Here is a 15198-nt window from a genome sequence, read left to right as displayed (position 1 = left end):
TAAGATATGTAAACATGATTAAAGTGCATTATTAAAGTGACCAGTGATCAATTTATTAAAGTGGTCAATGATTTCAAGTATGTTTGTAGGCAGCAGCCTCTCTGTGTTAGTGATGGCTGTTTTACAGTCTGATGGCCTTGAGATAGAAGCTATTTTTCAGTCTCTCGATTTGAATTTGAGTTCAACTTAGTGTCACACACTGATCGTTTTCATCTTTCTTTATGCTTGTCTCCCCCTCTAGGTGTCGCCCATCTTCCCCATTATTCCCTGTGCATTTCTACCTGTGTTCCCTGTTTGTCTCTTGCCAGTTCTTCTTGTCTTACCAGTGTGCTTTCCAGTCTTCCTATTTTCTCAAGATTCTGTTTCCTAGTTTCCCCGGTTCTGACCATTCTGCCTGCCCTGATCCCGAGCCTGCCTCCCGTTCTATACCTGCCTGACTCTGACCCGATTACTAACCTCTGCCTGCCCCTGAGCCTGCCTGCCGTTCTGTGCCTTATTGACTCTGCCCCGGATTACGGACCTCTGCCTACCATTGACCGGTCTTTTGCCTGCCCCCCGTTTGAGTCAATAAACATCTGTGATTCTAGCCGTCTGCATCTGGGTCTTATCCTGAGTTCTGATACTTAGCAGAAGTATTTGAGTTAAGAATGCCTTGGAGATGCGCATGGGTGTTTGTCTTATCCATGTATTGAATAGTATATAGTCCTACAATAGGCCTAGTTATAACAAACATGTAGGCCAAAAGAGTCCAAGCTGCATGGACAAAAACAATGTCCAATATAACCAATTGCTTTACCACTGAGACCAGCTTTTGGTGAATCTTTAATATCACCAGTAGCGCTGATTGAAATTGGCACATTGGTTTTTAAGGACACACCTTGAATACTTCCACCCCTACCACCTCAGCACAAGTGAGCTGATATAAGACAGGTAAATTACCAACCCTGGCATTCATTGGGCATTGGGGGACGTCTGTATAACTGGATCCCGGACTTCCTGTTCGATCGAGTCATATGGGAGAGTATGGGGTCAGAATTGTCAACGTGGTTTGAAGTTGACAATGGTACTCCTCAGGAAAGTGTGATGAGTCCGGTGTTGTTCACCCTGGTCCCTGATGATATATTACATATTTAAAGAGGTAGAACAGGGAGTGTGTGTCTGCCTGTTTGCGCGCGTGCTTTACTGTGTTTGTGGATGAGGATGCGTTTCAAAACAAGCAGTCAGTATAAGAGAACACCATTTTATTAATGCAAACATTCCATCCTCAGTAGCCATATCACTGTGAACCATCCTTCACATCTTGTGACTCAACAGTGTGTGAGCTCTCCTTTTTCTCAGCGCAAAACTCTGCAGAGAGAAGAGAGGAGACATTAATGAGAACTTGGACAAGGTTTAAATGAACACAGGACTCATGCAACAGGGATCTATTCTAAACGGATGATTGACAACGTAAATGAATAATAACCTTTTTATAAGCTTTAAAATTGCAGGCAAAATGTGGCTTCTATCAATGTGATTGTCTGCATAATTCCCAATCTCCTATATATATTATTTGGTAAATATATATATTATTTTAAATACACAGTATATATTTTAAATATATTTTTCTTCAACCCTACCACCATAATACTAAATGTTGCCTGGTGTTCCTTTGATGAATAGGTTAGGGTTAATAATGACCTGTAACTCCATCATAGGAAAACTGTGCAGGCTGAGGATACTGGAGGCATTCTGCCTGCTTCTGGAACTGTTTCAAATCGGCCTCCGGCAGTGTCCTGCTCTTCCCTGGAAATAGAAGAAGAAAGAAACTGGATGATTCTATGACTTGATTGACCAAGGTTTCCACATTTCTGTTGGGTAAATGTTGGTTCTGGCCATTGGAGGGATCTCAAAAGCACACACACACACACACACACACACACACACACACACACACACACACACACACACACACACACACACACACACACACACACACACACCTACCAAAGATATAGAGAGATCGGATATGCACTTCGTCCATGGTGCTATTGAGGTCCATGACGAGACAGTCAGGGCAGGATAGTAGGAAGTGTCCAGTGGCAGTTATATTATTCTCTAGGTAGGAAAATAAAACACAGTAACTCACAGTACTTTAACAGCCTATTTTCTATCAGATCATGGATGGCCTGCCAGTCAATAATGTTTGACTTACGTGAGATTTGCCAAATGTTTTTGGAAAAGGTCATGTTGGCAGAGGAGTCAAGACATTTTCCATCACTATCAGAGGAAATGAGATAATCACTAGAAAGATATTTTTCTTAGAGCTGTAGAATGTCTATTCACATAGCATAGCTATTGTGTCAAATGACATATGACGAGTGGTTAGAGATAAGGCTGTAGAGAGTTACTATCACTTACATCAAGTTTCCCTGGTTCAAAAGGACCGTCTCGGTGTGTGAAGTGGGAAGGATTTCAATCCATGAGCTGTTGGTCTTTCTCAGTAGTGCGTTGAACATCTCATGGTTCGAGAAACCCTCGATGAAGATCCACTTCCCAAAGATCTGTGGGAAAATGTATTGGTCTGTCATTTAATTTCACACATTTCTGTTTTATAGCACTATTTGTCTGTGAAGCATAGTGCCTGAGGGCAGAGGCTGTATACTGCCTATAAGTTGGAGTCAAATGCCTTTTAAACTCCATTAGATTCAATACAACACAGTTCACAAATTGGAAATCAACACTATTTCTAACACACCCCAACACCACCGTGGGCCTCTATTGAGGTCCACTCCATAGATAGGCGATGTACTCACAGTATGTTGGTCTTCCTGTGCGAGCAGTTTCACCAGATGTCCACAATCCTCTGGCGCCGGTGCTGCTGTTCCCACTGACAACAGAGCAAGGAGAGGGGCCAAGTAGAGGACACACATTGTGTAGATCAAGGTAAACTGAGCCTTCAGAGAAGTAAGACTTAGCAAGAGTAAAGTCTCGGTTGTCAATGAGCTGAAACACCTTCAATATATACAGAGGTGGAGTGTTTTAAGATAATGTTTCTCCCCAAGTTATGTAATACTGAAGTTACCCAAATTGGCATGTGGTTGAACGCTAGGGTGCAGGGAAATTCCAAAACTACCCCAGTGACAGCAAGATTAAACAATTGGACCTCTACAACTATTAATAATTTATAGTTTGTTTGGTTTGGTCAAGGACCTATAGGGCAGCACCCCAAGAGGCACGTTTTGACGGTGACTATGAACCTAATGGTGACGTTTATTGCTGTTAGTATCAAAATATAATTTAGTCGTCTGCGGTTATGGTTTAACAATGAAAACTGAAGGCAATAGAGTTGTTTTTATTTTATTTGGTCAGATAAAATGTTCTGAAATCATCAAGTGTAGGCTGTACAACAAGGTGCTATGGGATACATTTCACAGACAGACAAAGAGGTACACCAGCAGCAGATAACTGTTCATAATTCATCTGAAATGTCCAGGACAAACATTCCTCCTTTGGGGTGTAGGGACTTCTTGGCTGTGTCCCAAATTCCTAGCTTCTCCTAGCCCAACCCCTATACCACAGCACTAAGGGTAGGCATGTGGAATGGATTGTAAGGGTGCATGGCAAACTTTGTCATAGTGGAAGGTGAGAAAGGACCTAGCACCATTGACAACAGCAGCCACAACCTGGAGGGAATGGGGGGGGGCATTGTTGAGTATTGGGACGTAGCCGTGAGATAGAAGGGGGTGAGAGGAGGATGCCGTCGAGAGTATTGGGACGTAGCCTAACATCACACAGTTATCAGGGAGAGGAGAGTCAACAGCAGGGCACATATGAACGAAGTCATGCTCACGCTGCTAACTTTTGCTCTATTCAGGCAAGTGCAGGGCCAGTGCTGTAGTCCCTCTCTGTCTGTGTCTCTGTCCAGGCCATGGCCACTCTGGCCCCCCCTCTCTTCTCTCCCCCTCTCCTCCTTCTCCCTCTCACGGAGCTCCTGTCGTCCAGTAGGGGGAGACGGAGAGCGAGAGAAGTCGTCTAGGACAGGTGCGGAAGGGTGAGGGCAGTCCAACCAATCGGTGGCCAGGGATCGAGGGTATCCTACCTCTGGGACAGAAGCTGGGTAGGGGAACTTCCAATATGAATCTCCTTTGAAGAGGTAGATGGAGCCTGAGGAAGGGATCAGACTTGGTATTTCAATGACCTTCAATACATTTCAAAACAAGTATTCTGATAACCTTTATTATAAAAAATGAAAATACCCAAATACACTGACTCAAATACATTTAAACCAGTTATTTCAAGATAGTATTTGAAAAAAGTATTTAAAATACTTTCAAATACATTTTGGTATACTATTTGTTTTTTTACAAATAACCATTCAAATATGAAAATAAAAGTACTTGTTTGGGCTGTGCATTTGAAGATATTAAAATATACAGAAAAAAAATACTAAAATACACATGTATTTGAACCCATGTCTGGAAGTGATATATAGCATGGGGCTTAATTTTTGTTGACAAACATTCACACATGTACAGTATTGTACATTGTGAGGTGTCTCACATATAATCTTTCACAGTCAGTCTCATAGAATCTCACAAACTCTCGTTCATCTCTCTCTCTCTCACACTCACTCTCGCTCTCACCGTCTCTCTCTGTCGTAATCCCGTTCACTCCTCCTCTGATGAGCTCGGTCCAGGTCTCACTCTCTTCTTCCTCTCCTCCTGCTTCCCCTTTTCCAATGTCCCCCCACATTGGTCCTTCCTCTGGGTCCCACATCAGGCCCTGCTCCTCCTCTCCTTCCTCTCCTCTCTTTCCTTCTGTCTCTCTCCCTTTCCTCAGTGCTGAGAGGGGGCGGGGGTAGCCCTCCTGGAGAGAGAGGTCATTGAACAGCCAAAACTGGGATTCTAAAACACAAAACAGAAAGAGGCAATAAAGAGTCTTCTCAAGGTTCAGGTTTGGTTTACAATTCATAAGGATATATGAATATGGGTGGAGAGAGAAACTAGAATCATGTTCATTTTTCTAAATTGCTAAGACACTTTTAATGACAACACATCCGCCACGCTGATCCTCAACACAGGGGCCCCTCAGGGGTGTCGTGCTTAGTCCCCTCCTGTACTCCCTGTTCACTCATGACTGCACAGCCAGGCATGACTCCAACACAATCATTAAGTTTGCCGATGACACAACAGTGGTAGGCCTGATCACCGGCAACAACAAGACAGCCTACAGGGAGGAGGTCGGAGACCTGACCATCCAGGACCTCTATACAAGGCTGTGTCAGAAGAAGGCCCTAAAAAATGTCAAAGACTCCAGCTACCCTAGTCATAGACTGTTCTCTCTGCTACCGCACGGCAAGCGGTGCCAGAGTACCAAGTCTAGATCCAAGAGGCTTCTAAACAGCTTCTACCCCCAAGCTATTAGACTCCTGAACATCTAATCAAATGGCTACCCAGAATATTTGCATTGACCCCCCCCCCCCCCCCCACCTTATTTTACACTGCTGCTACTCTCTGTTGTTATCATCTATGCATAGTCACTTTAATAACTCTACCTACATGTACATATTACCTCAACTAACCGGTGCCCCCACACATTGACCCTGTACCGATACCCGCCTGTGTTTGGTCTCGCTATAATTATTTTACAGCTGCTCTCTTTTGTTACTTTTATTTCTTATTCTTACTCATATTTTGAGAACTTGTGTTGGAGGGCCAGTAGCAGGCACCGTTGCCTCTGGACTAAAAAAATATCCCAATCCCCCAGGGCATTGATTGGGGACATTGCCCTGTGTAGGGTGCTATCTTTCGGATGGGACGTTAAACGGCTGTCCTGACTCTCTGTGGTCACTAAAGATCCCATGGCACTTATCATAAGAGTAGGGGTGTTAACCCTGGTGTCCAAGCTAAATTCCCAATCTGGCCCTCATAAAATCATGGTCACCTAATCATCCCCAGTTTACAATTGGCTCATTCATCACCCCCTCCTCTCCCATGTAACTATTCCCCAAGTCATTGCTGTAAATGAGAATGTGTTCTCAGTCACTTTCCATGTAAAGTAAGGGTAAAAAAAAAACATGTTAGGATGTGTTGTAGTCAGTATTTATTGGGCCATTGTGTAACGATTGGTTGAAATAATCAATCAAATGTGTTTATAAAGCCCTTCTTACATCAGCTGATTTCACAAAGTGCTGTACAGAAACCCAGCCTAAAACCCCGAACAGCAAGCAACGCAGGTGTAGACTTTTCAATTAATAACTTTTCATGACATAACAGGCTGTATATTTTGAAGGAGGTAGTTGATCTTGTGTAATGTATTTAATGATTTGAGTGTCATTTTGACAAATGTGCTCAAGCAACCGAGAAACTTTAACAGTTTAGTCAGTTGAGTAGCACTAATTCTCCTCTGTTGATAATGCGTCACTGATGCATTGAGATGCTATGTGGAGTAGAATAATCAGACGAATCTGAGGTCAGTTTATAATTTCCCTTCTAAATGGTTAAGGTTAGGAGTCAGGAATGGAATGCTGATCCTAGATCTTTGGTTTAGGGCAAATTCTACCCAGAGCTATCTGTGTGGAGGTCTACTGTGTGGGGTGGCTGGGGTCAGAGGTTGCCTACCAGTGATGAAGATGATGGCGTGGTCCAAGTGTCTCTCCAACACTGCCTGCAGAGGGGGCAGGTTAGGGGGCAGACCCCCCCACAGCCTCCTCACCGAGGCCCCCCGGCCCGACACCAGCCCCCCAGTACTGACCCGCCACATACTCAGCCCTGCCAGAGAGGGAGGTTGGTAAGGAGGTGACAGATGAGAAAGGGGGAAAAAAATAATGTAGAGGGTGAACGAGGGCGGGAGCGAGGTGAGGAACAGAGAGGAGGAAGGCACGGTAGGAAAGGTACAACGAGAGAAATTAGGATGAAGAAAGGGGTGAAGAAAGAATGAAAAGAGGTGAGACAGAGAGGAGTTCAGTACACAGCCCTGTAATCGTGGATATATCCACCGGGGGGCGATGATGCCAGTAGAATAATGAGGGAACCTGGGGACAATAGTCACAGCAGAACCCAACCAATAGGCAGCCTACCTACACCACACTCACCTTTAAAGAAGAACGTCTCTCCCCTAATGTTGGCCACTGCATCAAAGCTAGTGTTACAGCGGTCTACAGAATGTCTGAAAGAGAAGGAGAGAGCATCAGAGAGGGCAGGAGTGAAATGGAGGGAAGGAGGGAAGGCCAAGAGAGTATTATTTGTTGAGTGGCTAACCCTTATCCTCTTTTGTTTCCCTGTCTGTGTCCTTGTGTCTAAAGTTTGTCAGTACCTGTGTCTGTGTCGGTGTCCGTGCCTGTCGCGATGCCGCAGCTGAGGTTCAGGCGCCAACCGGGGAACGTCTGTGACCATGAGACGATTTCTATTACCTGCAAACACAACACCGTCGTTTCAGAACCAATCACACACACACATATACACACACAGACAGATAAACACACACAGAGACTGACCGTAGAGCCTGGTGATGTGCTCCAGGTCGTGGGGGCCCAGGCGGTAGTGTAGAGGATCTCCTACGGGGCTCTGGTAGTAGGGTCTCATCACAGAGCGCCTGGCAGACGAGTGGGACAAACCCAGGGCATGGCCAAACTCATGCACCAGGACCGTGAACAGGTCAGTGCCCTCAGAGGCTGGGGTGAGGTGGGAGAGGGGGGTTGGTTCAGGTTAGGGCGATTGTTAGTAGTGTGTTGACTGCGTCCATAACATTCTCCAAATTGAAAACTTACATCCAAACCCATTTCTATTGTGAACCTCAGGGGAGACTCAAACTTAAATTCCACCTACCTTACCAGAGGGCTATCAGTGCAATACGAATACCTACCCTTAACGTTCAGATCTACTGTTGATTTGGATAGGGACCTTGAATCCCCCTGTACCTCTTTCTGCTGTCTCTGGGTCTTTTTGTTGTCACTCACCTGGCTGGCGGAACGCCCACTCCTCCTCAGCATCCAGGTGTACTCCGCCCGCTCTAGCAGGGTCAGAGGGGAAAAAGGCGTGGCCAACAGCTCCCCCAGCCCCATCGAAGGGGTATCTGTCACCATGGAAACCGTGGAGGAAGTCCACCTGCATGTCTGCCCCTTCTGAGCCTCCCACCTGGTAACAGGATAAACATGAAGTGAGGTCAGAGAGAGAGAGAGAGAGAGAGAGAGAGAGAGAGAGAGAGCGCGAGAGAGAGAGAGCGAGAGAGAGCGAGAGAGAGAGAGAGAGAGAGGAGAAGCGAGAGAGAGAGAGAGAGAGAGAGCGAGAGAGAGAGAGAGAAAGAGGGGGTAATCTTTGTATTCAACTAACACATCCAGGGAAAGAGACTGACCTCGTGGAACTCCAGTGGGGTTGGGTCCGCCCACACCCTCAGGGCGTAAAACACCAGGGAGCGAATCGTCTCACGGGAGAGGGAGGAGGAGGTGGGGTATGAACGCAACCTAGGGAGAATTAGAGATGTATTGAGAATGAAAGTGACAATGGGTTGATTAGTGAGATACAGAGATGAATGAATAGTGAGCAGTAGTTTAATGAACCTCCAGTTGATGTTTCTTCCTGTCCATGTGGTCATAGCCCTCTTTCTCCTCAGGCTCTGCCCCTCCTGGAGCTGATTGGCCAGTGGTTTTGGCTCCTCCCCTTCATCTGGCAGTGAACATCGTGGGGCTTGCATCAGAGCCAGTGTCTCCTCATCTGAGAGAGGACAGAGAGAGAGGAGGTCAACAATAGGTCAGCAACACAGGAGTGAAAGAGAGAGAGAGAGAGAGAGAAAGCCAGATCGGGAGAGAAAAAGAGACAGAGACGGAGGAGTGAGAGAGACAGCAACACAGAGAGGATGGATATAATCAACCTCATTTTCTCAACCCTATTTCTATTTTCTCACCTGCAACTCCTGTATCCTCGAGGCCTGCGAACCTCTGCATGGCTCTAACAGCATGAGTGACAGCTGTCCAGGCCTGTAGCTGTCCAGTAGAGCGGTCTGAAGGCGGGAGGTAGCCATACCTGGTCAGCCAATCCTGGGACAGGAAACAGAGGCATTGCATTGAGAGGCATTATAGTAGGTCAGTCCTACTTGTGCTGCTTAGAGACATATGTTGAGAAGCAGAAGTCGACGTTTTGAGAGGGAAAGAGATGACTAAGCTAAGTGAAGATTAGATAAGTGAAAATCAGCGTTTGACTGCTCTTCAAAGTGTGTCTATGTACAGTATCTAGACTAATCCTGTGAAGGTACAGCTCCAAGTCCATGTGAGCCCAGTTTCACAATGAAACATATAGGCTCAACACTCTGGCCTTGCAGGCAAAGTGAAAAAAATGTATGATACAAAATCAGATAAGGCAAATTATTTATCACTTTGGTAGTGAATTTGTATTCACATTTTTTTCTATTCACTATTTCACTTTTTTTTTTATTTTTTTTTTTTACTATTTTCACTTCAAAGGCCATCATAAATCTTAGCAATTTGCTGAAATAAATAATCCATGCTGGATGAATAATAAAATAGCCCTAGGGTATTGTACTCCTCTGCATTTTTCCTCACCACCAGTCCAGTGCTTTGGTCGTCAGTGGGGGTAACAGGAGCAGAGGAGGTGGATGCTGTTGTGTCCGTTGGGGCAACTGTCGAGCCCTGGATCCCGGGCACGGACACGGTTTGCGTGCACGCGCACAGCAGGAGAAAACTCCACGCTGCTGCCTTCATCCCGCTGGCGCTCGCATATTCCAATGAAACTCGCAAAACAAAATGGGAGGGAACATTTATCGCTTTAGGTCAGTTCATCCAGGCGAGGGGTCCGGGTCTCCGAAGTGTCATCCGTCCTTCATGGTCGGGTTGACGTGAGGAGTGTGGATAAGCTGTGACAGGACCAGTCCTTCTCGAGACGTTTTGGCACTACTGGTAAAACGCTCTGGAGATGGGAGAGCACCGATTTACATGTTAGTTTTCTGCTGTTGTTTCCAAAGAAAACTTTCATGCTATCATTACATTACACACTTTATGTTAAAGGCTTTCAATGGCCTTAAAACGCTTGGCCTTTGCACTATATGTCGCAAATCCTTTAAACATGCAGAGGTATATACATTATCATAATAGCCCAGCAGTGTATCACAACGAAGCTGTATAGCCTAGTTTTTTACTCAGCATAAAAATGAGTAAATCTCTGTTATCATTGAGAAAATTGAAATATGTAGCCTAAATAATGCAAAGATACAATATTATTCTGAAAATAATGGTGAATGAAAACGTCAATGAAGATAGTCAGTAGATGTAGGCTATATAGTTGAAGTCTGAAGTTTACATACACCTTAGCCAAATACATTTAAACTCAGTTTTTCACAATTCCTGACATTTAATCCTAGAAAAAAGTCCCTGTTTTAGGTCAGTTAGGACCAACACTTTACTTTAAGAATGTGAAATGTCAGAATAATAGTAGAGAGAATTATTTATTTCAGCTTGTATTTATTTCATCACATTTCCAGTGGGTCAGAGGTTTACATACACTCAATTAGTATTTGGTAGCATTGCCTTTAAATTGTTTAACTTGGGTCAAACGTTTCAGGTAGCCTTCCACAAGCTTCCCACAATAAATTGGGTGAATTTTGGCCCATTCTTCCTGACAGAGCTGGTGTAACTAAGTCAGGTTTGTCGGCCTCCTTGCTCGCACATGCTTTTTCAGTTCTGCCCACAAATGTTCAATAGGATTGAGGTCAGGGCTTTGTGATGGCCACTCCAATACCTTGACTTTGTTGTCCTTAAGCCATTTTGCCACAACTCTGGAAGTATGCTTGGGGTCATTGTCCATTTGAGACCAAGCTTTAACTTCCTGACTGATGTCTTGAGATGTTGCTTCAATATATCCACATCATTTTCTTTCCTCATGATGCCATCCATTTTGTGAAGTGCACCAGTCCCTCCTGCAGCAAAGCACCCCCACAACATGATGCTGCCACCCCCGTGCTTCACGGTTGGGATGGTGTTCTTCGGCTTGCAAGCCTCCCCCTTTTTCCTCAAAACATAACGATGGTCATTATGACCGAACAGGTCTATTGCTGTTTCATCAGATCAGAGTACATTTCTCCAAAAAGTATGATCTTTCTCCCCATGTGCAGTTGCAAACTATAGTCTGGCTTTTTTATGGTGGTTTTGGAGCAGCGGCTTCTTCCCTGCTGAGGTTATGTCGATATAGGACTCGTTTTACTGTGGATATAGATACTTTGTACCTGTTTCCTCCAGCATCTTCACAAGGTCCTTTGCTGTTGTTCTGGGATTGATTTGCAGTTTTCGCACCAAAGTACGTTTATCTCTAGGAGACAGAACGCTTCCCCATCCTGAGCAGTATGACGGCTGCCTGGTGTTGGGGAATAATCAGAATTGGTTGGTAACATAGGTAAGATGTTTTATATTCATCATATGTTTGTAAGTTACTGCTCATCAGAATGTTATTTTTATATAATACTGTGGCGGGGTTGCAGTATCTGTTCTATGTCAAGACTAAGTTGCTTGGGCCGGAGAGAGGGGAGAGGTCAAGCGTGTATCTCTTGGCTCCACAATGTCTGTGTGCCAGTCAGTGTGTCTCTGTGATCTTGTCAAGATAGGATGGATTTGATATATGCCTGTTGATATGGAGGATTGGTTTATGGTTCTGAGTTTGAGAAAATAACATAGTTTAGGAGACAAAGCTGAACGATAAATTATGCCTATGCTGTCTCACTATGTGTCTTTGCTATAAAGGATCTCAGTTGAAATGTGTGAGGGACTCTCAGAGAATTCATTGATAGACACTGAATTGATCTGAGAGTCACAGGGTTGTGATAGAGCTCATATAATTAAAGATGGACTTTGTGATAACTAACTCTGACTTGTGTATGGTTTGCTCTCATGATTTGGTAAATAGAGGAAATTTCCACGACAGTGGTCCCATGGTGTTTACGCTTGCGTACTATTGTTTGTACAGAGGAACATGGTACCTTCAGGAGTTTGGAAATTGCTCCCAAGGATGAACCAGACGAGTGGAGGTCTACAATTTTTTTTCTGAGGTCTTGGCTGATTTCTTTTGATTTCTCCATGATGTCAAGCAAAGAGGCACTGAGTTTGAAGGTAGGCCTTGAAGTACATCCACAGGTACACCTCCAATTGACTCAAATTATATCAATTTGCCTATCAGAAGCTTCTAAAGCCATGACATCATTTTCTGGAATTGTCCAAGCTGTTTAAAAGGCACAGTCAATTTAGTGTATGTAAACTTCTGACCCACTGGAATTGTGATACAGTGAATTATAAGTGAAATAATCTGTCTGTAAACAATTGTTGGAAAAATGACTTGTGTCATGCACAAAGGAGATGTCCTAACCGACTTGCCAAAACAATAGTTTGTTAACAAGACATTTGTGGAGTGGTTGAAAAACGAATTTTAATGACTCCAACCTAAGTGTATGTAAACTTCCAACCTCAACTGTGCATGTTCAATAGGCAGATGAATCAATAAATATCTAATCAGGAGATGGAAGATCATTTAACATAAAATAAGTAGGGGAGGGTTGTGTTAGTGTGCACAAGAAGACACTCGACTTAAATGCAGAGGGAAAGTGGATGGGATGGGTGTAAGGGGGCTGAGAAGAATGTGGTGCTTTAATTAAATTAGCTGGTGTCATTTAGTTAAAGGATGGGGGCAAAGAGGGCGGGATGGATGGAGGGATATAGCGATGCTGGAGGACAGTTGTAAAGTAATGAGATAAAGTGGAATGGGGGTTCAGTCCTTTTCTCAAGGGACAGATAGAAGGAGAAAGGGAGGAAATAAAAGCTGCGGTGTCTCGGCCTTTGTTTCAAGGTTGAAGGGAGATAATAAAGGGATGAGAGAGAGAGAGAGAGACAGAGGGAAGGTAGGATATACAGAAAGAAAGAAAGAAAATAAGGAGGGTGGCATGTTGTGGTTGAGTCATGAAAGTGCAGTGAGGGTCATTGGGTGTTAATGAATGGATTCTTTAATTATGTTGGGTTCTAAACACGCACTCTGGACCTGGACCCAGCATCTGGTCCAGTGCATGTGCATCACACACAATTGGTTCTAACACCCTCTGTCAGACAAAATGGCAAAGAAACACATGAGCTAAAAAGAATATTCTGTACATGCTAATATACATACTGCTAGTCTACTAATGAAGAGAGGGTGAGAAACATATAATACCAGTTAATGCTAAATACACCGATACTGGGAACATAACAAACTAGTGCATACACAGAAACACAGTGTGTACACACATACGACAGTTAATGATTGACAGAGCAGCATTAGGCAAAACAAGATAAAATGCAGTTTATCCTATGCTTACCAGCTCTTCTTCCCGGACTTTTATGTCCTTCTTTCGCTGATCTCTTGCACTCTCTCTTCTCTCACTCGCACTCAATCTGAACAGATGTGTCCCTCTCTCCCTCTCTCATCCCTCATGCTAACCCAACCCCCCCCCCCCCCCCCCCCCTCAATTTTCTGAGCTCTCACAATAGTTTCCTCCATACAGCCCCCACCACTCCTACATCAAAATCTGTGTGCGTGTGTTTGTACGTGTGGTGTGTATCAATGGAGATAAAGCCTCTTTCCATCCCGTAAGAAGATTGACAGTTTCCCTTGCTCTCTCTATCACTCACTCACACCATATGGCTGCCAGTGCTTTCCAACTGTACAGCTCCTAATCAATGGTGAGAAGTTCCTATGTAGCCTAGAGCAAATTCAATATGAAAACCACATTCTGAATGAATCCATGTTTTTAAAGTAAAACAATTAGGCTCAGAAACATGTTTGGCACTGCGTATACAAATGTATTGTATGTGTAACTAAAGCCTCTCCCTGTTGGATTAGTGAGAACGAGACAGCGTAGATTGTGTGTGAGTGTGTGTGTGTCTGTGTGTGTGTGTCCACATGTTTGAGTGTGTGTAGTGAGGGGGGGGGGGGGGTTAGTAACATTTTGATGAAATCCTCTTAACGACAGGATTAAAAAAATTAAAGACAAAAATTTGAACAGATCTCGCTCTCTATTTCACTCGTTGGCTCTCTGTCTCTGTCTCTCTATTTCTCTCTCACTCACTCCCTCTCTCTTGCCCTCTACAGGGGTATTATTGAAGCCAACTGACCTCCTTCTGGAAATAATACTGATTAAGACAGACAATTCCAAAGACAATCACCAAACAGTAAGAGAGAAATAATATATACCAGACGCTTTTATCCAAAGCGATTTACAGTCATGCATGTGTAGCAGTGTGATGTTGTTCCCCTAGATTATGCACCAAGTTGCACACAAGGACCAATTCAAATATGCCAGGTCAAGAGGGGATGTTAATAATTTGATAATAATAATAATAATTCAGTGTATTTTTTACATGTAATTACAGCTGCATAGCTAATGTTTTTCTTTGGTGTACAAACACTTTTTCATATCAATATTGGGCATACATGTGATTGTAAAAGTTTTGTATATTTTGGTTTGGCCCATCGCGGGTTATCTGTATTTCCGTACCCCCTTATTGTTCTCTTTTGCCTGACCTTCGGCTAGCAAGGTGCCTGAGAGCTAGGACTGTGCCAAGGGTTAACATAATGTGTGTCGTCTCTTCGTGTGCAGGGAAAATAAAAATAATTCCACTAGCAGACCTTCAGTTGTGGCAGCGTCCTAATTAAAAGTACACAACACAGAACGAACCACGCTACAAACTGGTGCCGCGACCTGCCGACTGGTCAGCTCAAGCCGACCACCGGAGCTGTGCATTGCTATAAGTGAATTGATACTGTAAATAGTGAAGGTGAATGTAGCATATTCACTAGATAAGGGAATTTGTGTTTATTTGCTTGTTTTGAAGGAATTTGTTTATTGCATTTTTGGGGGGTATTTGTCTGCAGTAAATTACATTGTATTTTAGTGCTCTATTGAGCCATGGAAGACTCTCAAGTCCATAAGATGAGTTATGCTGGGGATTTTAGTGTGGGTAGAGGGAGGGATGTCCTTGCATTTACACCATTTGTACAGTCAGCTCCTGGGAGTAGAGTGTTTGCTAGTCCTGAGTTTACAAGCACTGGGAGGGGTAGGCTGTTTACTCCACCTGACCAGGGTATCCCTCCTCTGTCTCTTGATGTACCATCATCCCCAGTCCTCAGTAAAAATGTGACACTTCCAAGTCAGTTTAGTGACCTTATTAAGCAGATTGGTTCAGAGATAGGA

The 15198-nt window shown here is 44.0% G+C and overlaps 2 protein-coding genes across 2 annotated transcripts; both read right to left on the bottom strand.

Moving 5' to 3' along the window:
* Positions 1 to 1226: 1226 nt before the first annotated feature.
* LOC110488797 (saxitoxin and tetrodotoxin-binding protein 1) lies at positions 1227 to 3146 on the bottom strand. The gene is made up of 6 exons (XM_021561187.3): positions 2796 to 3146; positions 2401 to 2543; positions 2195 to 2259; positions 1987 to 2097; positions 1681 to 1785; positions 1227 to 1347 (listed from the first exon to the last, which is right to left on the bottom strand). Exons 1-6 carry the CDS (start codon positions 2910 to 2912, stop codon positions 1277 to 1279), a joined length of 612 nt encoding a protein of 203 aa, XP_021416862.3. The 5' UTR covers positions 2913 to 3146; the 3' UTR covers positions 1227 to 1276.
* A 179-nt stretch (positions 3147 to 3325) lies between these two features.
* On the bottom strand, positions 3326 to 13437 carry LOC110489467 (matrix metalloproteinase-17-like). The gene is made up of 12 exons (XM_036943658.2): positions 13324 to 13437; positions 9539 to 9902; positions 8884 to 9016; positions 8540 to 8693; positions 8335 to 8443; positions 7940 to 8117; positions 7478 to 7654; positions 7297 to 7393; positions 7076 to 7149; positions 6603 to 6752; positions 4626 to 4886; positions 3326 to 4146 (listed from the first exon to the last, which is right to left on the bottom strand). Exons 2-12 carry the CDS (start codon positions 9695 to 9697, stop codon positions 3770 to 3772), a joined length of 1869 nt encoding a protein of 622 aa, XP_036799553.2. The 5' UTR covers positions 9698 to 9902; positions 13324 to 13437; the 3' UTR covers positions 3326 to 3769.
* Between the last annotated feature and the right edge of the window lie 1761 nt (positions 13438 to 15198).

The sequence above is a fragment of the Oncorhynchus mykiss genome, chromosome 14 (genome assembly GCF_057628025.1).
Source record: "Oncorhynchus mykiss isolate SJ-2025 chromosome 14, ASM5762802v1, whole genome shotgun sequence".
Lineage (NCBI taxonomy): Eukaryota > Metazoa > Chordata > Actinopteri > Salmoniformes > Salmonidae > Oncorhynchus > Oncorhynchus mykiss.
The sequence above is the reverse complement of the archived record's forward strand: the minus strand, read 5'-3'. Positions and strand labels throughout refer to the sequence as shown.